Genomic DNA, 27,246 nt, shown 5'->3' with positions numbered 1-27,246 from the left:
GTAAATGTGATAGGAGTAGGAATCCATCAGCAGTTGTCTTCAAAATGGATATTTAGTTATTTCTGTAGGGCTAGGTGGGGATTTAGAAATCTCTCACTCAAGAACACAAACTGCAAGGAGCTGGAGAAAGTTATATACTATATATTATGAAGCTGGTCAATCCTCATTCCAACCACTGCCATGAGCCCAAGGAGTGAGTTTAGTGTGAACTTTATTAAGAAATACCTTCCACTTTTCAAAGTACTCTAAAATACACTAATTAAAATTCCCCTCTGTATTATGCAGAACTATGCTGTCCTTGCAGAAAAGAAGTGCTTTGCTTTAGTAACTGCAAGTGGCTGCAACTCCTTGCACCCAACAGTCCAGCACTGACATAGGGCCTAGACTTACAGTGCTATTCCTTAATGCTGAAGATGCTTCTCCAGGCTCCAAGGGTGGGCTCCCCCTGCCATGTTCTCCTAGCTGGTCTCTGCTTCTTTGGTCAGTAGTAGGAGGAGAGCTTTGGTGACTGTGCTGCCTCAGAACTTGGCTCCACACAGGGTACTGTAGTCTAACAACAGGATCATGGATCATACCAATGCTTCTAGCAGCTGCAGTTTACAGCTTTAACTTTTTTTAAAATAGGTTTGTTTTTTTTTTCCAAATAGCTGCCATGCTCGTGCCATCTTCCTCAGTCTAGTCAAATTTGGTTTAGGCTGGAAGGAGAAAAATTAAGAAGCACAAGTCAAAATTGAGTAAATAAGTTTTAGTGTTTCCATACTCTTTGCCCTAATACAGTCATTCCTAAGTTAATATCTAATTCAAAGTCCCACCTGACTTTCAACAGAATCCAATTTAATAACAATAAAGCACAGTAATAGCAAAAGGGAGGAGTAATGATTTTGTTTTAAATTTAAATGTAACCTGATTTAAATATAATTTAAATGTAACTTTGTCTAGTGGAAGGTGTTTGTAGTCATAGCAACTAGATGATCTTCAAGGTCCCTTTCAACCCAAACCATTCTATCGTTTTTTAATAAATGTTGCTATTCCTGTGCTTTATCCCCATTTTATAGCATCTTAAACTTTGGGAAAGTAAGCATTTGTTTAATTAGCATCTTTGCCACTAGCAGAATTTCAGAATTTCCATGTTTTCCAAATTTTACACTTCAAAACTGCAACCACTTTAGCTGTATGCTTAACCTTAGGGACACTATTCAAGTCAGTGTGACTATTCAAATAATATATGGGAAGATCCTTGCTAAAGTGTTTACAGGACAGATGGCTTTTGTCCTAAAGTTTTATTTTATTGATAACAATATGTAACAAGTCAAGTAATATAAGGCCAGTGATGACAGTTCCAAACTGGACGATCTTAGTTCTAACACACACAAATGATGTGCCTCTGATAACCCAGAACACAGATCACCAGAGGTGTGTCCCACACAGTACCTGTTTTTCCTGCTGTAGATGGTCTATGTCTGCAAGAGGCAGCATTGAAGGTCTTCCATGAGCACACTGGAAGGGTAGCTTGCAAGATGACAAAGCTTCAATAAGCCTGCAGCTCTCCTCCAAAGTTAAATGCTCATTAAACTTAATAGCTCCTGAAAAAGAGAGACGCATTTTTGCCCCTGCTGCCAAAAAGGACTCCACTTCCTTCTACAGCTGTGGTTTTTAGTGAAAACTTTGGGGGCATCTCCCAAAGATTAGCTGAGAGGCTGCAAAGGCAACCCAAAGGCTGCAGTGTGGCAGACTTGGGGCACAGTTCAGTTAAAGAGTCTGCTGTATAAGGGGATCAACTTTCCACAGCTTAAACTTTAACGTAGTCCAAGTCTGATGGACGGTAAGATTATTACATTTTGGCATTTCAGGTAACGTTGCAAGAGGCAAATGGGCTTTTTTCTCTGTATGTTACAGCTGAAGTTGGAAACAGTTCACAAATCAAGAAGTATTAAACCAAAACAACAGTTACTAACAGTTTCACAGGCTTTAGTGGCTCTCTGTGACTGCCACGGACGGGTATCACTTCTGAAACCAAGTGCTAGCCCTGCCACTGAGTCCATTCTCACAAGTGAGCACTTAAAGGTGTCCAGAGGAAATTCAAGCAGAATATTAGGGAGTTATTCCAGAGATGTTTGCAAACTTTAGCCTTTACAGATGCACAAGACCATCTGCAATATGCTTTCAGCCTTGAGACTTTTTTAGACACAAAAACCCAAAACCTATTGACTGCCAATTGAAAATTGAGACACTGTGGAGAAAACAGATATTTCTGGTTCACATTTTCCCTTTCAGTGTGATCTTGTTGATACTGTATAAGGCACAGGAATTGCAACAAGAGGCTGGAGATACTGCAGTCAACACCAAGAAGGCTTGCTCACTGCTGGGTGCTAGAAAGCAACAGTTCCCTGAGAAGATGTAAATTTTTACCACACTCCCTCCGAAAGTACTCAAAATATTGCAGGCACACTTAAACTACCACTTGGGATACTTGAAATTAAAAATTTGGAAAGAATTGCTAAATGTTCTTTCCTGCATGCTTTCAAGCAGATTCTAGCACCTTCCCCCTTGGCCCATCATAGAGCTGTTATTTGAATTGTTGAGAGCACACACAGAAGAATGCATCTCTGAGCTGTATGTTTCACATGAAGGCTGGGAAGAATGTTAGGCCCATACATTACTAAATTGGGGGAGTATTGCTTATCCCTTAGTGCTGCCTGTGAGCATTACCTCCTCAACCCTAAGAAATAGTTATACAATAGTTATACAAAAGTTATACAATAGCTGCAAACATATCCAAACACTGCCCTAGGGAGGATGATGTGTAGAGAGAAAGGTTTGGGAAAAAAAAAAAGCCAAAAGGAGAAGGAATGAAAGAAAAGTAGTTTCCCTACCATGACAGGCCTGGGAAGCTAACACCTTCAGAAACGTCAGAGGCAGTGTCCCTCGTGCTCCTCCTCTTGTGGTCTGCAATAGCTAAAAGCAGTAAAGGGAACATCACGTTACTTTCCATTTAATATGAGAAAAAAGAACCATAACACAAAGGAAACTAAAAATGAGGATAAGCTAGGGGATTATTTAGTCCACTCTCTCATTTGAAGCTCAACACACTCCCTTTGATTCACGCAGTAAGCTTTGGATGTTATAGTCAACTCCAGAAGTAGACAGCAACTCACCTCAACTTGTTCTTGAATAAGCTCCTAGAAAGAGAAAAGGTAATGTCATCAGTTGCTATTTTTCCCTTCCATCCCCCTACCCTACTTTGTTCCCATCTGTGTATCATTTACTGTGTGACTGCCAGAATAAGAAAATGTGATACTGTTCATAGTACACTGACCACAGTGTGGAAGATCTAGGTGGAAGTCCTGACCTCCCACTGCAAGTAATCACTTCAGAAATTTCTCCCTCAAACTGCAGAACATCTGAAAGAGTGGTTTTTAGAAAGCCCCACTGACCATGTAGAGATTTGATGGAAGCAACTTTAATATTGCTGATGAATAAACCTTATTTGTCAGGACTTACTCATTTTACTGTTCCTTCATTTAATAATTTTCCTGTTCCTTCAAGCATTTACTGTCCATTTAATCATCCATGTGCAGTAAACTGTTAAAATATATTTGCTATATACAGTTTTTCTTAGTTTCTCCACTAGTCCAAGTCTGAAACAATCTTCTATAATTTCAGTTATAGTTCAGTGATTTCAGTTTGGGGACTATTCAGCTACTAAAAAGGATGGCATTCACATTTGCCAGGGGACTTCATTGTCTCCTTCATAACAGAGATCCTGCAATACCCTGGGCCATGAACACAGAACAAGACCTACTATCATAACTTCACCCATATCCACAGCTGACCTCCACAATACTTTTAGTGATAGGTTGTCTTTTCCGTCGTAATTCGTTGGCTTCTCTTTCTATAAAACACATTGGCACCTTCCTCACAAGAATCAAGGAGTTGTTTGTCTCAGGAAATGATAATTCAAGACCCAAGTCCTCCAAATTTTTGTAGCAGCATCTGAGGGAAAAAAAAAAAAAAACAACAGAAATAAGACATCAACCACTGTATCTATAACTCCACAGCACATGTAAATATTTCTGTAGGCCACATATATGGTTTCCTCATACCACTTCCTGTAACAGTTTCCCATCTCAAAATCCATGCCTCATGAGATTCCAAGTAATTTTGCCCTTTCAGCTTACATTCAGACATGTTTTTTCACTCCAATCAACGATGCATTTTTTATGTTCCACAACTACAAGATCTAAGAGTTCCTGTATTATGTGAAGAGAGGCCTTATTTCTCAATCTATAAATCTGCCTTTTCTGAAGATGCACAAGATGTCTTGTTCAACATACAAACATTCCAAATATTGAAATTACACAGCATTAAGACTACCTTAAGTCTAATCTAAAAAAACTGTGATTTCGATTAACATGTATTAGCGAATACTTAAAATTGAAAAAAATATTTTAGAAATTTATGATGGTTTAATGAACTTTATATCCTGTTAAGCAAAGAGAACACAGGAAAGAACAACCTTTAGTTAATTATGACATATGTCAGCTTGTGGATGGAAAAATACACACAAAAATGAGACTTCACAGACAGATGAGAGCTTATCTTCAAAATGAAAACAACTATAGCAATATATACTTCATTAATTCAGGGAGTATTCACTTAAAACAAAGGTGGTAAAGGTTAGTCCTAGAAAAGAAATTCTTTGAACAAAAGAATAGAAAGAAGCAAATCTAAACTTACCTAAATCAATACTGAGAAATAATTGTCTCTCATATGGAAACAATTATTAGTCTCCATATGAACATGGCATGTGAAATTCTACTCAAAAAAAAGAAGATATGTATAGCCTTCAGCAGGCTATACAGAAAGAAAGACAAAAAGTCCATTGTGAATGAAATGACAAAATCCAAGCAGCTATTGAAGTCAACTGGGCTTTTCTATTTTTTTTTAATTATTATTAAAAGAAAAAATAAGGAAGTTCAAGAGAGTCAACAGAACAATGCATTATTACAATGCCTAGTAGATAAATAACAGAACCAAAGCTGCAGGTGAACCAAAGGCCCAGCTGAACAATTAAATTGCAAGCATGGCTGAAGTGAAAGGTCTTTTAGACAAGTTATTTTATTACACCAAACTTTACCACAGAATACGGTCACATTCTGACAGTAACAATAACAATATAATTTACATTTTCACTTAATACTTTTCATTCATAACTTTTTAGTAATGATAGTCTCACAGAGCAATTGCAAAGGGATGAACTGCTAATACAGACTGAAAAATTAAGTCACACCATAAAAGTACTAGTACGCCAGCACCAGTAAGCTTCTTGCTGAAAATCACAACTGGCATCGCTCTGTGCTGAATATTCAACCAGTGTCCTTGGAAGAAACACATGCCTTTTTGATTTACTTCCTTACTCAGTTTTGTAGAATGTTTGTGATTTACCTGATGAAAAAAGTAGCTCTCAGAATGTATTAGCTCTTTCAAAAAGCCTTCAATGCCACCACTTAAAAGCAGATAAAAAAGGAAATGCAAAAGGTTGTCATGGATAGAGAAGCAACATCTATTATGATTTAGAGACTACGGAAGCAAGGTATGCTGGCAACAGATGGTCAGCGTTCAACACGAGTTCTGATCTGTATCCTTTATTAATGATGTGGAAAAAAAGAGGCATGGTCAAGCAAGCAAAACTGTAGAAAGCACAAAATTATTTTGGTCAGCTGAGACTAGAGACAAAGTTGAATTCAATCAGAATTTAAAACAAGTAGAAAAATGAAGAATGAAATCAGTAGGATGAATGAAAAATGGGAGAAAAATTGAATTTATTCCTCTTAAATACAAATTATCAGAAGTAATTTGATCTATTTCTACTTTTGGCTGGCTTCTAGATAAGCAACACAAATTCAAAAAATAACCCCCCACTGCTCTGTTTCTTTGCCTTGACCATCCACAGACAAGCAGCTCATGCAAATAGCAGTAGCCAAAAAAGCAGACCAAATATCAAGTGTGGATATAATAAAAAAAAAATATGGGCACAGCTGCAAAGCTACTGTACAAATCAATGAGATTCTCTCACTCGGTATATTGTATTCAATTTTAGCAATCCATTCTTGAAAGTAGATCTATTAGAAATGAAAGACATTCACAGATGAGTGCAAAAATGAAGTTGAACAAGAGGCATTACAAAAATTATAATGTTAGCAACAACATCATTGAGAGGTGGGAACAACAAAGATATCCAATTATTACTGAAATATGAACAACACTAAGCAAGTGTATCCCTGTAACAGGCAACAATCTTAATAAGGACTGAATCAGCTGCTGTTGAGCTTGCCACAGGAATCAGAAAAAGAAAAAAAAAGAACAGTAATGAGGTAATACTGACAGAACTTCATCTGAAAATTCAGAACAATGCACTGAAAAAAACTCACGAATGCATGTGGCAGGTGACAGGGATTTGGGGAAAAAGGAAGGATGAGTGTCCAATAGGTCTGCAATAGTCCAACAATAAATAAATCTGTATATAGACTCTCGAAGTACAAAAGTTAAATATCTTAATTGTAGCTAGGTCACCATTCTGAAACATTTGGGAAACAGTGTTCATTAGTTACTCTTGGCAGTCACCTAGGAAAAAGGAATGTGTTTTTGAAGGATTCACAATACAGACTTTCCATACCCCATCCTCCTCTTCTCAAAAAGTGCCTGTAAAGTCAGTACCTAGGTCAACAGTCTGGGCACTGCACTCCTTTGTGCACTCCCAGGTCCTGAGGCCCAGACAGGAGGAACTGTTGGAAGCTGCTTTGGCAGTCTTCTGGCCCACACATGAAGGTTTACTTTCCCAGGGAAATCAGAGCACATTGCAAAGGCACAGGAATGGCACACCCCGGGGTTTTGTCTTGAGATGTTGTAACAACGTGCCTAAGAAGCGTATCTGTTTCCCTCAGTACAGACAGAGCCAACTGGGCTCTGCTCAGGAAGGAATCAACAGTTTTCCTCCTGAGTTTCATGGTAACCTGGCAATATATAGAGGTCTTCCTGGTCAACAGAGCCATCCCCCAAAATTGAGAGCTATTTGTCTCTCAATTTCTACTAACCGTAGAAATCTTCTTTGCTCTGCAGTAATTTCAATCTCCAAAGGGGGAGAGATGGAGGATGACAGTATTTTCTTCTTGCCACATGCTGCAGCTTCCTTCTCATAGGAATCTGTGAATGAAGCATTTAGAAGTATCCCTCTTAAAATATTTACGGAGGCATTACCCTTAATGACCCTCTGGTTTGGCACGTAATCCCCTGCTTGGATTAAAAAATGACCACAGAATGCCTTCTCTTGAAACTTGTGGAGGACTGGGAATGTCACAAGCCAGACATCCAGTCTCTGGGGAAGGGTTGGTTAATGCCACTTTGTTTTTTCCCACCAGTTCCAAAAAAAAGTCACCCTAAATAGCAAAACAACCTACTGATATATTTGGTTCAACTCAGAGAGAACTATTTTTCCACAGAAAAGTCAGACATAAATTGAGTTAAAATACTACTCATTAAGCACTTCTCCCTTCAGTCTTTACCTTCTTTCAGTACCTGACCAAAAGGAGCAGAGTTCCTGGAACACTCGGCAGGAACTGCACAGTGTTTGTTGATGTAAGAGAAGGTCAATGATTTTTAAGTACTTGATGGATGGCTATTGTGCTTTTTAACACTGAAACCAATGGCTAATGAGTTTACACAGAAGACTATTATCCCTTTGCAAACAGTTAGACTGTGGAAATTTTAGGCTTTAAGCACAGTATTCAGCTAAAAAGGAACCAAATGAACTAGGCTCTTTACTCGGCATCCCATGTCTTATTCTTCACAGTATAACCACACAAACTTATTGATGTTGCTTTATTTCCTCTTCATTGTTCTTCCTATCAGTCTTCCTGCTCTTTCATTATGTCAGGACTATTTTAGTTCAATAGTTCTGTGGGTAGGGAGTATATCTTTTATTTTTGGAAAGGCTGTAAGAATTTTCAGCTGCCAGTATTAGGATTGCTACAGATACTGAATGTCTGCACTCTTCTATGATCAGGATGAAGATGTGAAATGGATATCCTATCAGTTCTGTACATCCCAGAGAGCTCATTTGTACTTTTCTGTGCACTGATTATCTTTGTTTCTTAGACCACCTGAATCCTCACCTGCAATCAGCTGCTCCAAGCGGATCCGTTCATGAGCTGCATGTTGGTCCACCAAAATCAAGAGGTTTCCATCTAAAAATGTACCACAACAGATGAGAAATAGGCAACTTTGTACCAGACAACTGCAGGAGTCAGGAAGAATAACCACTTCCCAGAGGCCACATTTAGAAGATAAGTAACAGCTTGTTTCACAGAAACAAAGTGAGGAGGAGGCTGTGTTGGCAGAACATAAAGTTACTACAGAACAGAAATTCAGTGGTCCGAAATGGTGCTTAAATTAGGTAATTAAATTGAGTCACAAACTCTTGTCTATTGACATCTTCATCTAACTTCAGAATGAGAGCAGAGATCACCTATAAACTGTTCTGTTTGACACAGTGCTTTAAAATGATACAAAAACTACTGATTTTGAATGCCTTTTTTGTACAGCTTCAGAAAGCTTCAACAATGAATATGTCCAGACACTGCGAACAAAGCCTGAAAGATATTAGCAATTTGAGTACTATCTATTTTTATAACATTAATCTGAAGGCAGTAGGAACACTCAGCAATGTCCAAAATAAAGATAAAGAAGATCCAAGAAATTTCAAGCAAAGACTAAGGTTTTCCTCTACTAACAATATCATCCCAAGGCAAGATTACAAATAAGACAGTGCTCCCTCTGCAGTCCACTTGACAGCCACTTCAACTTCATGCTATTAACCAGTCTTACCTGCCTTTTTTTCCATTCCATTCCTAGTGTTAATTAAACAAGCGATAAATTTATTGTCCACTTGCTGAAGAACCTGTAAGATACTCATAAAACTCATTATAGAGCAGTACAGTTATTTTTAAAATGAAGACAAACAAAAGAAACAACAATCAAAATGGATCAAGACCAACAAATAGCTAGTATGACGACTAGAGGACTGGAAGCCACATCTTTCCTAACCCAAAAGGCTTAGCAAAACTAGACTGAGAAGCTATATAGTTATTCTTTATCAATACTAAATATGGGAACTAAATATGGAAAAGGCAGACATTATTTAAGCTAAAAGATAATACTGGCAGAAGGTCAAATGACCATTAAATGGTCATGAAACAGTTTAGTCTGGATCTAAGAGAAAGTTTCAAAATATAAAAAAAACATTCTGGATAAACTTTTCCAAAGATAGTAATAAGGGCATGAGTACTAACTGTTCTAAGGTGAAATGGTCATGTAGAAACCTCCTTGAGTTGGGAATGAAAGCTGTGCACAGTGACTCTGAGTAATTGATCTGTTGATATCACCAGAAGAGAATATAAACAACTTCTTTTAACCTGCTAATCATCTGCAGAAGAAAGGAAGCAATTTTTCCCTTCATTTTTTGATTTAGAATTTGCCTCTGTGACTTGATTCTGCTTTCCCCTCAAGCACCAGAAATCAACCAGAGTAACACACAATACTGAGATGAGGTGCACAATGCTTTCAGTATCTTATTGTTAGATTTCTAATATATAGATATGGTGTTATGGAGGAATTTCTCACAATGTCGCATAGACAGCTCACCCTGAATTCTCTGTTTCACAACATGTGCATTGTTCACCTGGTAGGTAAAAATTAATAGATGACTCTATTTCTTTGCAGGGATACAAGACTAATGATTCTTTTTATTCTTTTCCTGTTGCATGATGCAACATTTTCTGCTTTTAATCTTTTGTAGAGAGATTCTCAAAATTGCTATAGGGTACTGAAGGCAGTATTTAGGTTTTTCAGAGATAGGAAGTAGTAATTTCCTCTAGTTTTGCCTTCTTAAAAACATAGAAAGGAAAACATGACACAGGTAATCACAGAAACATTCAGTTAGTTTTAAAGAACAGTTCTTATTATGAGAAAACAGACAAATGCTACCTTCCATTCTCCCTCTTTCTTCTCTTGTCTTTGTGAAACATAACCTCTTCACTACAGTAACTTCATTTACTCCTATTATTCATGCACTCACAACATAAGTAAGGGAATCATTTGAATCCTTGTCCACCCTGGAGATGAACATTACAATGCCTCCCACAGTCAGAACCTGCAATCTCAAAGTCAGCAACCTGACTGCATAAGAGTAGTGCCAGCTGGACCTGTAAGCCTTTTGTCACTGGGATGCAAGAGAGAGAGAGAATCCACTCTGGCACTTCTACTCAAGCAAACCATCACACATATAAGTTGAAGAATTATATTTACATTAGCTTTTAAGCTAACAATCAAAACATTTGATTAAAAAAACACGGAAATAATAAAATGTGATGTTATTATGCCACTTTTAAAAATCACTTTTAAGTGCAGACATAAATCTTAGGGTGAATTTTCAAGTTTTTCCATTAAATCTTGGATTTGATTTTGAAATCACTCTGCTAAGGAATTCCATTTCTAAGGTAAATAAAAAAGGAAGAGACAGGACACAGATTAAAAAGAAATATGAACTAAGAAAATTATAAACAACAAATATAAAAACTGTACTTTGAACTATCATTTAGTTAATAATGTTTCTAAGCAGCAGTAAGAGGGTTATCTCTTGATTTTGATCTAATCGTACTAGTCAAGTAATTTTAGAGTCATTTGCAGATAGCTGACTAACCATGAGATGATACTAAGATATGGCATGTCACACATGACCTATAATTCTATTAGTGCTTGTGAAAATTAGGAATATTAACTGTTTTCCTGGATATTTCTTTCCTACCAGGTAGAAACATCATCAGCAAATCCCATCTGCTGAGTAGGATTTCAGGGATGAAAGCTAATAATAGATTATATTGTACCTGCATTGAATGGACCATGTCTTTGGTGAAACGATAAGGATACAAGATATTGTGAATTTTCACAGCCAGACTGTCAGCCTGACCACTGGTCACATCAACTGCAATCTGTAAAAACAGGATTCCGCATCAAGGAAAGGCTCAATGATATGGCAAAAAACCCCCAAACACACAGCAAATACTTCAAGTGAACCAGTTTTAACAAAAACCGGAAATAACTCTGCGTTTCACAAACCAAGCTTTCTACACAAGAATAACACCAACTAAAAAAATCATCTGGCAATTCCTCTGCTTCTGTCCCCATGTATCTTTCCCATCTGGCTATTAGCTGCTAATTTCAATGAGTCCGGCTGATTCCAAGTACCTATCAAAAGCTGAAGTTATTTATCCACCTACGTGAGCTCTGAGGGGATGGCATTACAAAGAATGTATTACCCCGCAATGAGTCAGAGCACACGTCACTGCAAGGACCGAACAGAAGTGTTCCCTTCCAGAAACTTACCAGCAGGTGGTTTGCAGCTCCATGCCTATTGTTTGCAGGTGGAAACAGTTACATACATATGTTTACACACACACAGCATGAGGATTAAAGATAATGCTACCTCATGACAGCAAAGGAAGTTTTTCTAAAAGCTCTAACATTGTTTCCTTCTCACATGCTGTAATCCTGCCAGCCTTTTAAAACAGCTATGCTAAAATACACTTTAAAGACCTGTTCAAACCTGTTCAAACCTGTTCAAAACCTGTTCAAATGTGTTATTTTATCTCTATAGACAGACACAATTTTGCCATTCGATAACTTTTAATTTTGAGATGACTATCTCCATAGAGGGAAAGACAGTTTACAATGCTTTGGTTTTGGAATTATGTAAAATGAAAGATTAGCCTGATACCTGCCTCTCTTTGAATAAATCCACAAAAATGACTTGCATCTAAACAGTCTATAAAAACCAAAACTTCCAGGTCCATAGTGTAATATATCCCTGGATAACTTACATGCAACAATCATTATATTTGCAAAATATAAAAAAATCTAAAATTATTCCAATTTCAGCATGAGATACAAGGTAATACTTACCTCTGGGCAGGGAACAAAAACAGGATTATCCCATTCCAAAAGCAATGACTGGAGAGACTCCCCTTCAGCATCTAGGAATGAAAACACAGATAATACAAGAACTACCACCATCTGTCAATAGAATGTTCACTGGGGACCTCAACCTCACACAAGTGTTATTTCTTTTTTCTTTCATAAAAAGGGGAGAGTGTATAAATAAATAATGGAACATGGCACTAGGCTTCTTTACTGTCTGCTTTAACTAGGAAGGGCAATGCACATCTTTCTGACTTCTGAAAATGCTGCAGCACAATTCAATAGGCCTGGAAAAGGGGTGGAGGAATGGTAGGGAAAGAAAGACCTCTTTAGCTACCCACTCCCTCTGGACAAAGTTACATACCAAAAAGATTATTTCATCCTTTCCACTGAAAAAAAAAAAAAAAGTCTGAGGATTGAATCTATTTTTCACATTCCAAGGCTGGAATGAGTACAAAGAAGGGAGTAGGTAATTATTCTTTAAACTCATGACATAATTCAACAAAGAACTGGGTATTTCATCCTGTAAATAAGTATTCTTTAACCTGTCTTCAACCCAAATTTTTTTTTCCAGTTCTAGATCTGAGATGACTCACTCAGTCCCATTGTTAACAGACCTTGAGTAATTCTGGGTTCCTGTTGGGACATCTGGGAGAATTCTTTGATTTGTTTTTACCACAGAACACTGTGTCCTGGAAAGCTGGCCCTACCTCTCAGATTCTGGCTTGCCTGAGTCTTCTCTTTTTGAGGTCTAGGAAGGAAGGGAAGCACAATCTCACTTCTAAAAGGATGGCATCTGAACTGAAACCCTAAACGAAAAAGCAGCATGCAAAATTACTAAAAGCTATACATTTATTATATTCTTACAAAAGAGCATGTGCTTAACCCTGTAAAATTTTGAGTATCACACAGATTTTGCAACCTAATGTTGAGCAATAACAACACATATGTGAAAAGCTGAGAATTATCAGATATACATGCCTCGGGAAATGTAAAAATATTACCATGGTTTCTGCAGGACTGTATTTAAAAATTGGCTGCTGCCTTAAACTTATAATAATTATTTCCAGAATTAGTGCAACCAGAAGTGTTTTCCCCAAAGAGAAAGGACTCACAGAGAAATCTATCAGAGAGCAAAACATTGTTGAATTCCCCGTTAAGGAGCAGCAAAACTGTCAGTCCATCACCACTCCTATCAATACTTAATACAGTTATCAGGAATTTGTAAAACTGAAAGCTACAAGTCAATGAGCCCACATGAAGTAACAGAGTTAGTCCAACAATATGTTCCCACCCACCCAGAAATGATTTAATATTACAAACTTGTATTGTTATCAAGAGAATTAAGAAAAGTGGCTCAGATTTCCAGCACGTTGGTAAATATTTCACCCTTCCTTTGGTACAATTCAGTCTTTCATTCTTTGTGAAATAATAAGGAATTAATAAAGTTCCTTTCTACCAAGAAATTAAGGGTGTGCATTCAGGAAAAGAGGCAGAGTGACAATGCCAAAGAAAACCAGCTGTGTGCTGATAAGCTCAGTGTGAAAAGGCTCTATAAAATCTTAGGCCAGCCCATAGACTCCTGACTGTTGGCTCCATTCTCGTGAGGACTAGTGACCCTGGGGACTGAGAATCCTTTCAAGAATCCAAACTGGCAGCCCAGCACTGGAGAGTAACTCAGCATCCCATTGTCACAAAACCCAGAGGATAGGACAAAATGGCCTGATGTAGTTCCTGCTAAACTGTGGCAAATTGAAGAATGCTGCCTCATTCAGACTCTGGCAGAACTTTTATAGCTATTGTCATGAAAAGACAATATCTCTCAAGTTCATGGAAGAATCTATCATCTGTAACAACACAGGTCCAGTATTTTATACATGTAATAGACAAAGAGTCATCTCCCTGTTTTTTCTTGAAGGAAAAATCCTTATTCAAGATATATATTGTTCAGAAAGTTAGGATTTACTTGCTCCAAAGCTGGTGAGACTTCAGACTTGGCAGAGATACTATTAATATGATTCTTCTGACAATAGCATCAGAAAAGGTGCTGAGGATAATAATGTATATACTTCATGCAGGCAACCTCCATACAATTACCATACTTGAGCATTCAATTACCATACTTGAGCATTCATTTTCACTTGCCTCAGATAGATTATGAACATATACCAGTGTAATGACATAGCATAATGTCATTATAGCTGGCATAACAACAAAGATCAGGTTGAGCTAGGATAGTTTCCTACTACAAATGCATTGTTCAAGAAGGCATCCAATGGTGGAATTAAGTTTGATGAATTTTCCTGTAGCAATCAGTTTAATCAGTATGAAGATGCCTGGGTCTGGCCTACAAAATCTAACACCTCTGTTAAGCATGTGGCTTGTGGCTGGAAAAGATGGCAGACAGTGACTGCTGTCATGAAAAAGAGGATATGGATTATTCTTACCTACTTCCACCTATTGCTAAGCAGTGTAACTTCCCTAGAATTGTGTATGAGATGCTATTCTTAGGGGCTATAAAATTCTAAGTCAACATCATGGAGTTACTGACACTACTCTAAAAAGCAAAATGAAAGCATACAAGTGAGGAAATTATTCCGCTCCTGGGTATTAACAGCAGTCTGAAACAGTGCTCAATATTAAGAGATGTGAATGCTGTGTTAGGACACAGTTATGTTTATTCCTATGGCTGAAAGGAACAAACATCCTTTGGTTCAAAAACATATGAAAGAACATGTTTGCTGAACTTTGAAAACCTAAGACCTATAGGATCTAGCCACAGTTCAAACACCTTGTGAAGATTTGGGAGGTGCAGCTCTTAACCTAAGAAAATAATAAAATCAGACATCCCCCCAAAGAACTGACAGAGTTTAGAAAGACTGGCACCACTGATACAACAGAGAGTAACACCAATGCTAAGGCTAAGAACAGTGCCATGGGAGGTAAAAAGATATATGTCTTCTAAACCTACTGACTCTACATCATCTGAAAGCATAAGGGTACATGAGGTATTATCTCTATAAACATGAATGCACTATCTAGCATTTTGGATAGGAGGTCAAGGTCTGCATCTCAGGGCTTTGGCTGGTTACTAAAGAGTACTGTGGGCAACAAAATTGGTATACCACAGAAACTAAAATGTTAGTCAAGGAGTGTATATTTGCACTTGCAAGTAGTTTTGATTAATAAAAACTTGCATCAAATTTTCTGCAATGGAACACAATAGATATTAAAAGCTTTTGGCATCAATTATTATACATAAAGGGGAAGAACTCAACAACTGAAACACCTACTGCACCAGTGTTTCTGTGGCTGGTGACAAACAAGGAAGTAACAGACAAAAATGGAACAAACCAAAGGCCATGACAATTGATTAGACAAATTTTTTACATTGTAACTAGAAAGAAGTCCAAACTACTTTTTCAAAACAAATTATGCAGTAGAGAATAAAGTCTACACCAAGAATGGCTACATCTTAACTCATAAAATCTGCCTATAGACAGAATGAACAACAGCAAGAACACAGATGGATCCATTGAAGGGAAAATTATCAAAGACAGTACTAGACAGACAACCTAGATTAGGAAGATACAGAAAGTCAAAACCCAACAGACAGATCAGTGAAGACTCATGAACACCATGACCCTAAAAAAATAATACAATGCAGGGTTCTTTCACTAGTAGAGAAGGTCCACCTCAAAACAGCAATAATGCTGTACAACATCTGCTACAAAGTGTGAAAAAACCGCCTGCCTTCTAAAATCCATGGTCAGGAGACTACACATTCTCAGTGAAGTTAGATTTTTTATTCATCTTTCAAGGGTTGCTTTAAATTTTGTATGCAGTTTGAAAAAAGGTCATTTTAATATAAGGCTCTCTTTAACAACACATTCTTAGAAACATAACTGTTTAGGACAAAATGATAAAAAACACAGTACTTTTCTGGTACACTTACTTTGAAATATGTTTCTCATTTTATATGTGACAACAATTACATGTAACTGTTATCACAGAGAATGTCATGATGCCCAGTGAAAACTAGGCAGCTGTTAATTGTCATGATGCTGACAAAATTTCTTTTTACCATTTCATTAAAAATTATCTTTTAATGTCTTTACTGTTAATGTTTCACTGTCTCCGTAGTTCCCAACACTTTCTTGTTTTCCAGGCAGCTATTACCTATAAGGTAGTGACTAATTCAGTAAAAGCTCTCAGGTGCTGCCAGCAAGATTATTTCATGCACCTAGAAGAGTTTTCCTCCCATTTTTACAACAACCACCCCTCTTACCATTCTCTGAAACAACATTCACAGCCATTGTTGTTATATCTTGAATGCAGGCAGTTTGAAATCCTTCACTAGGAGGAGTGCCGTAGGTGCTGAGTCCCGTTGCTTTATTGATGTATACTGTCTTACCCGATAAAGCATCAAAATCTTGCAGCCAGACAGAACACAACTCATTCCTGGGATTGTCTGTTCTTGTGTTGTCAGCAGAGAATTCCAAGTTCCTTTGTAAGGTCACACGTGGAACCTCAGTATCTTTCATATTTTGTTCTGAGGATTCACCTAACGTACTTTTATCTTTACAAATGATGTTAGTACAATCATTTTTAGCAGGTAATGATAAAACCGAAGAGACTGTGTACTCTCCTTCTATACTGCTGAGTGGTGATGAGCTGATAGGACTCTTCACAGACTCTGCTATGACACCATCTGATTGCGAGCACACAGCCTCCTTAAAAATGCTGGACTTACACTCCCTCATTTTTTCCACTGAGGATTTATATGTTTGACAAACATTATACAAAAAATCATTATTTGAGGATTCATGATCAAAAGAATGGTCATCTTTTCTATTTGAGTCTGTTTGGAACTGTTCACCAAGTTGTCCTACTTCTTTGTGATCAGTTTTGATTCTGGACAGTTTGGATGATAATGATCCTGGAGATCTTTTACAATTTGTAGCTTTGTTACTAACCACAGAGTAATCAGACAATGTCAAAGGACTTTGACAAAGGGCCCGTTTGTCCTGTGACATTTCTCCACTGCAAAATAAAGTCTTTTCTAAGGAACCAAAACCTTGGTTACTATTATTAGAATATGTATCTTCTGCAGGTAGAGTTTCACAACTGCCAAAGTTATCATGATTGCCATTCCCATTCTTTGAAAAATCATGGTTAGTTTCTGAATTAAGAATTGCAAGACCACATTCATTTTGCTTTGACGTGGGTGTTGGTAGCGTAGACTTAACTCTCCCATAATACCTCCTGAACTTTTCTAATGATCCCAGCTGTGTGGACAAGCTCAGTTTCTTAGAGGGCTGCGATCTTGGCACAGCTATCTGTTTTCTAGTGTTTTTGATAACAATCTTCTTGCGAGGAATACCTGAAGAAGTTGCCAGTGGCAATTCCATATTGTTCGAAGTTTCATAACATCTTTTATTGGTAGCAGTAGGCACAGCTATCTCCTCCCTCAGCTGATGTGACACAGGTTTGTTCTCATTACCATCAGTCATGCATACTTCTCTGGTAAGAGAAGCTGTATATTCTTTATTAGTATTACTGGAAATACCCTTAGCATTTGAAGACTGAATCACAACATTTGTTTTGTGGTCAAAAATATCCTTGGCACTGGCAGGGCCAGGCCTGCACGGTGTGTTTAATGCAAGATTTGTTTCTGTTTGTTCACAGTCATGTGGGGGCTCATTTTGCATAACACTTTTTATGAGGTCTGTAAGGCACAACTTTAATGGTATTGAACTAACAACCCCTCTTCTGGCATCATCTATCACTTCAGCTGTCCCCTTGTTTCTTCTTGCATTACGCAGTCTCATTAATGAACTTCCAGAGACAGTTTCAGGTCCCACTGCTGTTTCAGTGGAGTCTTCTCTCTCAAGCAGTGATTGAATAACATCCTTATTTAAGACAAGAACCTTATTGCTTTCCTGCATTACTTGACCTTGCTGGCTGCCCACATCTTTTATATTATTCTCTGCACAATCCCCTAGGTCACCACAACCATCTATTTCTCTTATTTCTGATCTGGCCCCTCCACTGAAAGAGGAACAAAGATGTTCTGAAGGTTTCAGACAGATATCAGATACTTTTTGGGAACTGTCAGTGTATTTTGGCTTCTGTTCTGAGGTATTTGATTTAATTAAATCAGAAACTGTGTCATCTTTGCTTGGCAATGGAATCTCTGCTTTATTGTTTCTACATGGTTCAGATGATTCAGCAGTGTTCTGAACTGGGGCATTTTTAGTTTCCTGTATATTTTTACTTGACTGTATAAGACTTGAACTTTTTTTCCCAGTAATGGATTTCCTCTTGACATTTTTTGATTGCAAGCTACATATTTCATAAGAATCCACAATTTCATTACATGCTTTCTTAAAACTTTCCTGGATGCTCTTCTCGTCAAGAATTGACGGCTTCAGAAGTGGAGCATTATGCAAACAAAAGGCATTATGTTCATTAAATTCTCTGATGTCCTCACTACATGGTTCAATATATAAATGCTCTCGTTTCAAAAATATTTTCACTCCTTCCTCTATGCAAGTTAGAAGAACATCCCAGTTCTGGAACTCAATCAGAGTCTTTGCAGGTTCCAGGCACACATCATAGTCACTGTATGCACAGGTTACATTGAGAATAAAGATCCCATACAACTCTGGCCCACAGCGATGGCGACCAGGACTTGAATTAGCCTGTCGGCTTGCAGGGACACTCTTTGCCTTGCAAATTACACTTTCTTTTCTTAATAAAAAATCAATCAGTTTATGTAGCCTTGTCTTTAAAACAAGCCTCCTATTCACATACAAGAACTGCATATTCTTATTGTAATGTCCCTCAGTACTGATAAAACCACTTATCTCAAATCCCCCAGACCTGTGATTTATTTCTCGCAACTTCTGAGATCTGCCCAGTCCATAAATTTGACAAAACCGAGAGTATACATCTCTTGTCTTAGGGAGCTGAAGCACCATAGAACAAGAAACATCGTTTCTTAAAGAAAGGGAAACAGAAGGATGCATTAGCGAAACAGCCTCTACCTTCTGTCTCACTCTCTCCATTTCCAGCACAGGATCCATACACTTTCTCCTCACTGGTAACTGATGGAACAGATTGCACACAGTCACTGTAGTTCCACCGCTTGGTCTGTTCAATTCAGCTTCACATACTTCCAGTGCTTGCCCATTGTGAAACAGCTTCATAAATGTTTTTGCTGTCCTGCTGGTCTTAGATGAGATTTCCACTACACTGGCCATGTTGGCTATACTTGCCAAAGCCTCTCCTCTGAAGCCATAGAAAGTCAGGTTCTCCAAGTCTCTCACTGAGCTGCACTTGCTGGTGAAGTAGCGCTTTCCAACAGCCTTTAGGTCCTCCTTCCCCATCCCAGAGCCATTGTCCACCACCTGGATCTTAAAAGCTTCCAAATCCACCCTGACAGCTACACATGTTGCTTTGGCATCGATGCTATTGAGGACAAGCTCCTCAACACAGTGTCCGAGCGAGTTGACAGTGACTCCAGAACGCAACCTGGCTTGCACATCTTCCACCAAACGTTTGATCATGTCAAAATCTGGTAGATGAGAAACACAAGAAACTGCAGGGAGCTTACTGCTCCATGTTCCTTCAAACACAGAGAGACAAGGGAAAAAAACTTAAATAAATACAAATTAAAGACCTGAAAATATTTTGATTTATTCTTTCACCCTCATAAATACACTTTTCTTAGTTTTTTTGGCATTCAGAGGCTTTTTCTGTGATTACTTTCATGCTCATGCTCTGACTATACATTGTTAGTGCCTACAAGGTAGCTGGCCAGAGCCTGAGCCTAAGCTCCTTACTAACAAAATGCTGGGCTCTCAAACTTAGCATATCCAAATCACACTCCTACCGTATGAGGCAAAACTCAATGGACCTGCAAGAAAAAGGTTTCTACTGCAATTTTCATCAGAATTCTAGAGTAAATATCACCAAGAACTGGGCAGAAAGCGGCTTTTCTCCTGTTTCCACCTCTACGTCTCCACAAAAATTGACACTCCTGGTCAAACAGTATCGGCTGCTACTTATCCAGGAAAGGAGTAAAGCAGGCTTGGCAATGGGTGTCAGGCACAAAGAGCAAGCTGTTTATGCGAAAGAGAACCCACTGTTTTCAAGTCCTTGGCGCCTACTGGTTTCCTAGTGGCATTCAAGGGGCCTGCTAGCCGTGCCTGGGGATCCGGTGCCGCCGCTGTGATAGGTCTCCCGAGGCTCCCTAGCCCCGGGGGCTGAGGAGGGCAGCGCGGACCCGCGGCTCAGCTCGCCACCACACGCTGTTCGTGCCCTCCCCTCACAGCCGGAGCGCCCTCTGCTTCCTCTTCCCGGCCGCCCCGGGCCCCGCTCCCGCGTCCCGCCCTCGCCCCCTCAGCACCCACCGGACCGGGGCGGCCCCGCAACGGCCGCGGCGCGAGACCGACGGGGCCGGCCCACCGGGCTCCTCGCGCGGGGCGACAGCGCGTGCGCAGCCGCGAGCGGGCGGCGCCCGGCTAAGAGCACGCCGGGAGTTGTAGTTCCCAGGGGACTGGGCCCAAAGAGGCCGGGAAGGGCGGGAGCTCGGCCTGGCCGCGGGAAGCGCGGCTTCTCCCGGCCATTCCCGCACAGCGGCACTGCGCGGGAGCGGGGAGGGAGAGGGGCAGCTTTGGCAACAAGATCCCGCTCCGAGAGCCGTCATCCACTCAGACCCTCCATCCGACATCCATTCCACACAGGAGGCGAAATCCAAGCAATTTTATTCTACATAAAATATGAAGTTCTGGGATAAAATAAATTTTTTTCTGAGGCATTTAGTACACAGAAGTAATGTTTTTAGCGATGTTTTCTAGTGGCATTGAGCCTGTGATTTCCTTCACATGAGCACCACACTCTAAAAACTTCAGATTTATCTCATATACAACTCCCGAAACCACGTACACTTGTAAACAGAGGTTCTGGCCCTGAACAGCCCCTTTAAGAGAGACAACATAGCTCTTCCTCTACCCACTGGAATTCTGTGAAAAGCTGAGCATCAAACGAACAAAACAATAAATTAGAAATTTAATAAAATAAAGTTCTCTAGAGCTGAACATTGGCTGACTGAATGACTGAGGAAGAGGGGCAATGCTCCGTGAGGGCAGCTCATGCTCCAGACTGCTTCTTCCTGGACCAAGTTACTTCAAAATCTGGAATTCCTTGTGCTCCAGCGCCTCGATCTTCTTCTCATTGCTGAACTCTGCTCGGCTGATACGGGACTGGGGACTTCCTATCTTCCTGAGCCATTCTTGCAGCTCCCGCACCCTGGCAGTCGGACCCTGGATTTGCCCTTGAACAGTGCCATGGCTGGTATTTTGGACCCAGCCAACAAGCCCCAGTCTCTTAGCCTCTCCCTGAGAAGACAAAGCAGAGCAAAATGAGGTTAATCCAAACTGTAAGAGAGCAATAGAACAACATTCGCATACAGGAGCCAGTTTTGCTGGCAAGACACAGACTTCCAAGGAAGTTCCTGTCTCTCAGGCAACAGGAAAGCAGCAGAGGATTTACTCGACTACTCAATATATTCTTTCACGCGAAAAACTTGGGCTGAAACTCACTCTTTAGTCATGCTTACATAACCCGGCCGGGCAGCCAGCAGCACCGCGATGCCAGCCAAGCCCCTTCAGCAGCAGCCGGAGCTCAGCCCTTGGCCGCGGCTCGGCCCCTCCAAGGCGCCCGCAGTGGGCTGACAGCGGGCGCGGCGCACGCCGGCAGGCAGGGCAGCCCGCCCCGGGGACCGCGGCACGCACCTGGGTGTACTTGCGGAAGAACACGCCTTGCACCTTGCCGTACACCTCGTAGTCCACGGACACCAAGCCCTCGCCGTCCGCCATGGCGGCACCGCCACCTCCTCCCGCTTCCGCTGCTGCTGCAGCCGCGCGCCCCGCTGCGCCTGCGCCGCGCGGAGGCCGCCGGGGGCGTGGCCTCCCTCTCGCGGCCAATGAAGAGCCGTAGCGGCATCGGGCCGGTCTCTCATTCGCCGCCTCATGAATAATGCACCAGGTCCGCCTCATGAATAATGCACCAGCACCGCCTCGTGAATAATGCACCAGCACCGCCTCATGAATAACGCACCAGGACCGCCTCATGAATAACGCACCAGGACCGCCTCATGAATAATGCACCAGGACCGCCTCATGAATAACGCACCAGGACCGCCCACGGGCGCCGCGCTCGTGCCGGGGTGGAACGGCCGCGCGGCCGGGAGCGATCCAGGGGCGCGCGCCGGCCGGAGCGGCGCCGGTCTCCCGGCAACAGCCGCCGGCAGCGAGAGGACGCAGCTCCGCGCCGGGGCCCCGGGAGCCGCGGGCAGCGGCAGCGGCAGGAGGGGTCGGGTCTCTCGGGCCATAAGCGCAGCGTGTGGCGACGCAGCTTGCCGAGGAGGGAGGCCGGCGGAGCGCCGGGCGCAGCCCCGCAGGTAACCCCGCTCGCCCCGCGGCGGGAGCACCCGACACACCTCGGGGGATGAGGTGGAACGAGCCACAGGAAGATTGTGCCGAGCTTGGTCGGACTCTTGCATGTCAGATGTGTGTGACAGAGTGGTGAATCACATTGCCAGAACTGAAGGGACACGTTCTGGGAAACCGTGTGGGGGCTATAACAATTCTTCTGTCATTGCCGTATATTTCTGCTGCTACCATGGTAAGGCAGGGCTCAGACAGAAAGAGAAATAAAAGTGTGTCTTATTTCTGGCTGCATAAACGGTTGGGACTAGAAAAGGCAGCATGGAAACTCCCTAGATGGAAGGAATGTAAAGATGTATAGAAAGCAGAAAAGTTACAAAACCTTTACTAATACTTATTATAACTTCTGTCTGCAATGTCCATGCATAAACTGTTAGGAGAAGATTTGTCCAGTTTTGGATAAAATTGTTTGTAATGGCTTTGCTTCTAACCTCAGGCTCTTTCTCAGGCACTGAATGGATTTTTTTCCACCGGTGGTTCCTGTGGTGGCACCTACTAAGTTTTCTCCTGGTTCCCAGCTGAAATACCAGAAGGACAACTTTCAGCATGGATTCATACTTGACAAAGAGGAAAGTTTAAAAGATCTCTATGCACAAAAGAACCAAAGATATTCCTATCCTACATCTGCAGAAAGCACTCAGGACAGGCCCAGGCATGGAGGCTTCTGGTCAGGTGGACTAGAGAGCAAGTATCTCATCAGCCAGGCCTGTACTCTGTCAGCTAAATCGTTAGGCAGACATAAAGAAGGAGTGGACCGTGCATATCCTCTGCAACCAATTTCTCACCACAAGAGTGCAAGAGCTCCACTGCTCAACACTGAAAGTTCCCCACACATGCAGGAAGCTCCAAACAGTAGATCAAGCTCAATAAGCAAAGAGGTGGTTCCAGCAGGGAGATCTCAGTTAGCTGCAGTGCCCTGCCCTTGGACAGGAGAGTCTGAACCATCAGCTCCCCATCCATACAGGAGAGAGCTGGCCTACATCCTAAAGCTAGAGGCAGATAGAATGAACCTAGAAGAGGCAATTCAAAAGAAAAAGGCTCTTCTAGGGGAGAAACTAAAGAGGACAGAGGAGACACTTAGGAGGATTCAAAGAGAGAAGGAGCTTATCAAGGTAGAGGAGAGAAAAGAAAGTGAAGCGGAGAGAACCCATGAGCAAAAGGCCACAATGCACCCTGAAGAGAAAATTTTCAGAGCTGCAGACACGCCAGGTGTTGGGATCTTCAGTGGGGCACAGTCTGCAGAGGACACTATCCCCAAGTCTGGCACACCTCTCCAACCCCAAGAGCTGGGTGTGGGGAAACTCAAGGAGTGGCAGGTGGCTGCAAAATACAACAAAGCAAACAACAGCGAAATAAAAGACAACATACCCATGGAGCATTTAGCTTCTTGTTCAAAACTGGTCCCAAAACAGAGCCTTTCTCTCCCTGCCCTCTCAGACCCAGATTCTGATGACCACCCATCTGCAGAGATGCTACACATGCAGGCCACCAGTGCTGTGGAGCAAGAGGGGTTTGGACAGTGCAGCTTCTGCAAACGCACGTTTCTCTGCGCAAGGCTTGAGAAACACATGACTATCTGTGGCAAGAACCAAGACTCCAAGAGGAAGGTGTTTGACTCTAGCAAGGCCAGAGCTAGGGGAACAGAACTGGAACAGTATCAGCAGCAGAAGAGCTCAAGGAGTCCTCAGGTAATGTGCAGTTCCTTTGCCTCCCTGGATCCACATCCAGTGTTCACACTCCTTCCACTTCAACCGCTGACTGAGATGCAAGCACCTTCCCATGTACATGGGGCTAAGGGATACAATACATCTATTGCCTCTGAAAGGTTCTTGCCAAATGGATATATAGATCAATTTAAAATCTCATAGATGGAGGCAGGAGTCCTGACTCAGCTTTATAATGTGTCAAGGGTGTTGACACATTACTGGAGGAAGCTCACTTCCTTGCTGTAGTTAGGATGCAGACTGGTTCTGCTTCAGTAAAGCTCTGTGACATCAGGGGCTGCAGGGAGCTGACTGAAAATCCAAATAGCACAGTCTGTTAAAATGAAGGCAGTGGAAACATGCAGCTCTGTTCCTGCAAAGCAGATGTAGCAACCCTCTTTAGTTCCTTGGCCCTACTGCTTGCTTTTCTGGTTATCCTCAAGCTCTTTCTAAATACTGATGTTTCCATCCGTATTTCCTTTATATCCTCCTTTGTGCTGGTCTTTCTGATTCCCTTTGTGGGACTCAGCTTCTCAGGCTGGGTTTTACATTAACAGGGAATGCACAGGGACAGGTGACATGGGTTGGGCTCTGAGTGTAAGTTTGAGAATGGAGGCTGATGGTGGTCCCAGTTGCCCTGACTGACTTTCCCTTCCACAGAGTAAAACACCACCCAGAAAGAACAACTGGAAACAGAAGCATGAGGCTCTCATCCACATCATGTCACAGGCCCGCCAGGTGGAGCAAATCCTCACTAAGGGGAGGAAGGTGTCTGGCCTGCCCCCATTGCCTCCCATGGAAAATCAAGACTATGTTGCCTGCACCTACTGTGGACGCAAGTTTGCTCCCCGAGTAGCTGAGAGGCATATTCCCAAATGCAAAAACATAAGGAATAGGCCCCCACCTCCACCACAGAGGAGACGCTGATGAGGCAGAGCCCAACTGTATCTGCTGCCATGATTCCCTGCCTGGTTTTTGCCAGATTCCCAGGTTTTGGAAACACAATTTCCATTTCTGTTTTCTGTAGTCTCAACACTGGCTGCAAGCTTCTATGTACAGCAAGTGAACAGCTCAGGATGAATAAGCTGAAAACCAGAACTCGTATACTTTGACCTACACCCTAGGTTGCCCCACAAAAGATGCCCCTTTCCTCAGCACATGAAGTTCAGCATCAGAAATTCCAGGGGTTAGAAAAGCTAGCAATAGGAGGTACTTACTGTTTGAATCCTTATGTCAATTCATGCGCATAGAACAATGTAACTCTGAATCAGCCAGGCCCTTGAGGCAACAGAACAACCATCACAATCAGATTTAATATTTTTAGAAATGGAGTTTTCCTGCAGGCCAAGTTGCTAGGAACCTCTAAAAGCAAAGCTTTCACCCTTTCTTAAGTCATCTGCTTATTTCATCTTGGTTGCTGCAATGGGAGGGAATTATGACAAAAACATATCCCTTCTTTTGTTTTCTTCTCAAGATGTTATTTTTCTAGATTCTGATTATTAAATATATTAAACTAGTTCTCTTGTGTAAAAGTTATTTTAAATGGTCACAGAGTGGTCTGTGTTCTCACAGTAAGAATGACAACTTTGTATGAGAAAGTTGCAACAAGCAAACAAGGAATGAAAAAGCTCCAGAAGCTCCTTTTGCAAGTCCTCCAGTAGCAATAGCAGTGGCTAATGGGAACCTAGGGAAAGATGTACAGCAACTAGATTAAGCTGGAATAGTCAGAAACTGAATATGAATAAATACTCCAGCCTTCAATAAGTGAACCTGACTCCTGAAAGAGGTTGGAGACCTTCTGTCCTATAGATACATGAGCAGAAATCTCAGTTCCTTGGCACACCCTGGAAAAGCATTAGGGTCCCAGAAAGGATCATTGCTGCACTGTGCCAGCAAACAATGTGTGTACAAACCTGAGAGAAAAAGCAGACTCTAAAGAAGGGAAAATAATTTACTGTATCCAAACTGATCAGAGAAACAAGACCAATGCTTTAACTTCAGGGTTTTAAAAAACAGGATAGCAAGAGGTAGGAAAGGGAATTAATGAAAGGTACAAGTGATTTGAACACACTAGTTAAAAAATTCAGGACCACTGCCTGTCTATTACTAATATTAACTCTGTTTCCCTTGCACTATGTTTTATTTACTTATGCACTATATTTAGTGGATCCTAAAGGTCAGCAGTGTAAATGGTGACACGCGGATACACACTAAAAAGCATTTGATGCTGTAAAATAAACCCAAGTGTTGGGGACTTCTCATAACTGACAGGCAAATGGCTGAGATTGAAAATATTGAAACTGTAGATTAAATAAAAGTTTTTAAAATTAAATCACCAGGCTTCATTATTATCTGTTTTGGAGCTAAGGTAGGCAGTTCACCCCTCCTTGCTATTGTTTCAGTATCTAAAAAGTCTCCAATACCTGGTTTAAAAGTTAGTAATATGTTAGACAAAGTATCAGGGTCAGCACAGAGATTTAGAGTGCTGCTTTGCTATCATGGTTAGTTACCCTGATGCTACTCAAGCTGTGTTACTCACAACAGCTCAGCTTCCTCTTTTGCTCCTGCAGTACAATCCCCCTCTCAGAGACATGCTGCATTTTCAGCATCCAAATCTCTAGTGGATTTTAAATCTTTAACTCTGCTCTGCCTATCAAGATATTTCACAATTTAATTTTGATAAAAGTGACAGGCTTTAAGTACAGTGTGCAAGAACAGTTGGCTGAGCAGGTGTCAGGCAGGTTCTCCCTTCTGTAAGCCTTAATGATCGGTGAAGATCTTCTGAGAAAAATAGGTACTTCTTCCCTTTAAGCCTCTTTTCCCGTTACTCATTTCCCCACTTGGCATTCAAACTGTGGAAATAAACACACACACAAGCTCCTGACATCACTAGGAGGAGATGTAGCAGTATGAGAAAAGAATGGGTTTTTTGTTTGGTTGTTGTTGGTTTCTTTTAATGAAGGGACACAGAAACTGACTTTTTTTTTTTTTTTTAACCA

General features: G+C 41.1%; 3 protein-coding genes across 4 annotated transcripts; 1 reads left to right on the top strand and 2 right to left on the bottom strand.

The window, feature by feature from the left end:
• Positions 1-121: 121 nt before the first annotated feature.
• On the bottom strand, positions 122-21,034 carry MLH3 (mutL homolog 3). The gene is made up of 14 exons (XM_053945022.1): positions 20,983-21,034; positions 20,448-20,678; positions 19,287-19,609; positions 19,080-19,185; positions 12,016-12,086; positions 10,941-11,045; positions 8,884-8,956; positions 8,172-8,243; positions 7,095-7,203; positions 3,834-3,993; positions 3,156-3,179; positions 2,874-2,955; positions 1,432-1,583; positions 122-695 (listed from the first exon to the last, which is right to left on the bottom strand). Exons 1-14 carry the CDS (start codon positions 21,032-21,034, stop codon positions 606-608), a joined length of 1,650 nt encoding a protein of 549 aa, XP_053800997.1. The 3' UTR covers positions 122-605.
• Positions 20,784-22,175, bottom strand: ACYP1 (acylphosphatase 1). Its single transcript, XM_053946906.1, is given in 3 exon segments — positions 20,784-21,434; positions 21,831-21,949; positions 21,952-22,175. Coding segments are annotated over 3 exon segments (453 nt in total). The 5' UTR covers positions 22,070-22,175; the 3' UTR covers positions 20,784-21,218.
• A 160-nt stretch (positions 22,176-22,335) lies between these two features.
• Positions 22,336-25,783, top strand: ZC2HC1C (zinc finger C2HC-type containing 1C). 2 transcript variants are annotated; one of them, XM_053946904.1, is made up of 3 exons: positions 22,336-22,498; positions 22,981-24,232; positions 24,908-25,783. In XM_053946904.1, exons 2-3 carry the CDS (start codon positions 23,000-23,002, stop codon positions 25,172-25,174), a joined length of 1,500 nt encoding a protein of 499 aa, XP_053802879.1. In that variant the 5' UTR covers positions 22,336-22,498; positions 22,981-22,999; the 3' UTR covers positions 25,175-25,783. The 2 variants fall into 2 exon arrangements, with proteins under 2 accessions (XP_053802879.1, XP_053802877.1); XM_053946902.1 differs by having other exon boundaries at positions 22,337-22,498; positions 22,993-24,232.
• Positions 25,784-27,246: the final 1,463 nt, after the last annotated feature.

The sequence above is a fragment of the Vidua chalybeata genome, chromosome 6 (genome assembly GCF_026979565.1).
Source record: "Vidua chalybeata isolate OUT-0048 chromosome 6, bVidCha1 merged haplotype, whole genome shotgun sequence".
Taxonomy (NCBI): domain Eukaryota; kingdom Metazoa; phylum Chordata; class Aves; order Passeriformes; family Viduidae; genus Vidua; species Vidua chalybeata.
Note: the sequence above shows the minus strand (reverse complement) of the source record. Positions and strands in the feature narration are given on the sequence as shown.

Coding starts and splice junctions, on each gene's coding strand:
- ZC2HC1C (XM_053946904.1), top strand. CDS start 23,000: ATGGATTTTTTTCCACCGGTGGTTCCTGTGGTGGCACCTACTAAGTTT. Junction 24,233..24,907: donor AGAGCTCAAGGAGTCCTCAG/GTAATGTGCAGT, acceptor TCCCTTCCACAG/AGTAAAACACCACCCAGAAA.
- MLH3 (XM_053945022.1), bottom strand. CDS start 21,034: ATGTTGTCTCTCTTAAAGGGGCTGTTCAGGGCCAGAACCTCTGTTTAC. Junction 11,046..12,015: donor TTTTTGTTCCCTGCCCAGAG/GTAAGTATTACC, acceptor CTGTTTTTACAG/ATTGCAGTTGATGTGACCAG. Junction 7,204..8,171: donor CTTGGAGCAGCTGATTGCAG/GTGAGGATTCAG, acceptor CTTCATTCACAG/ATTCCTATGAGAAGGAAGCT.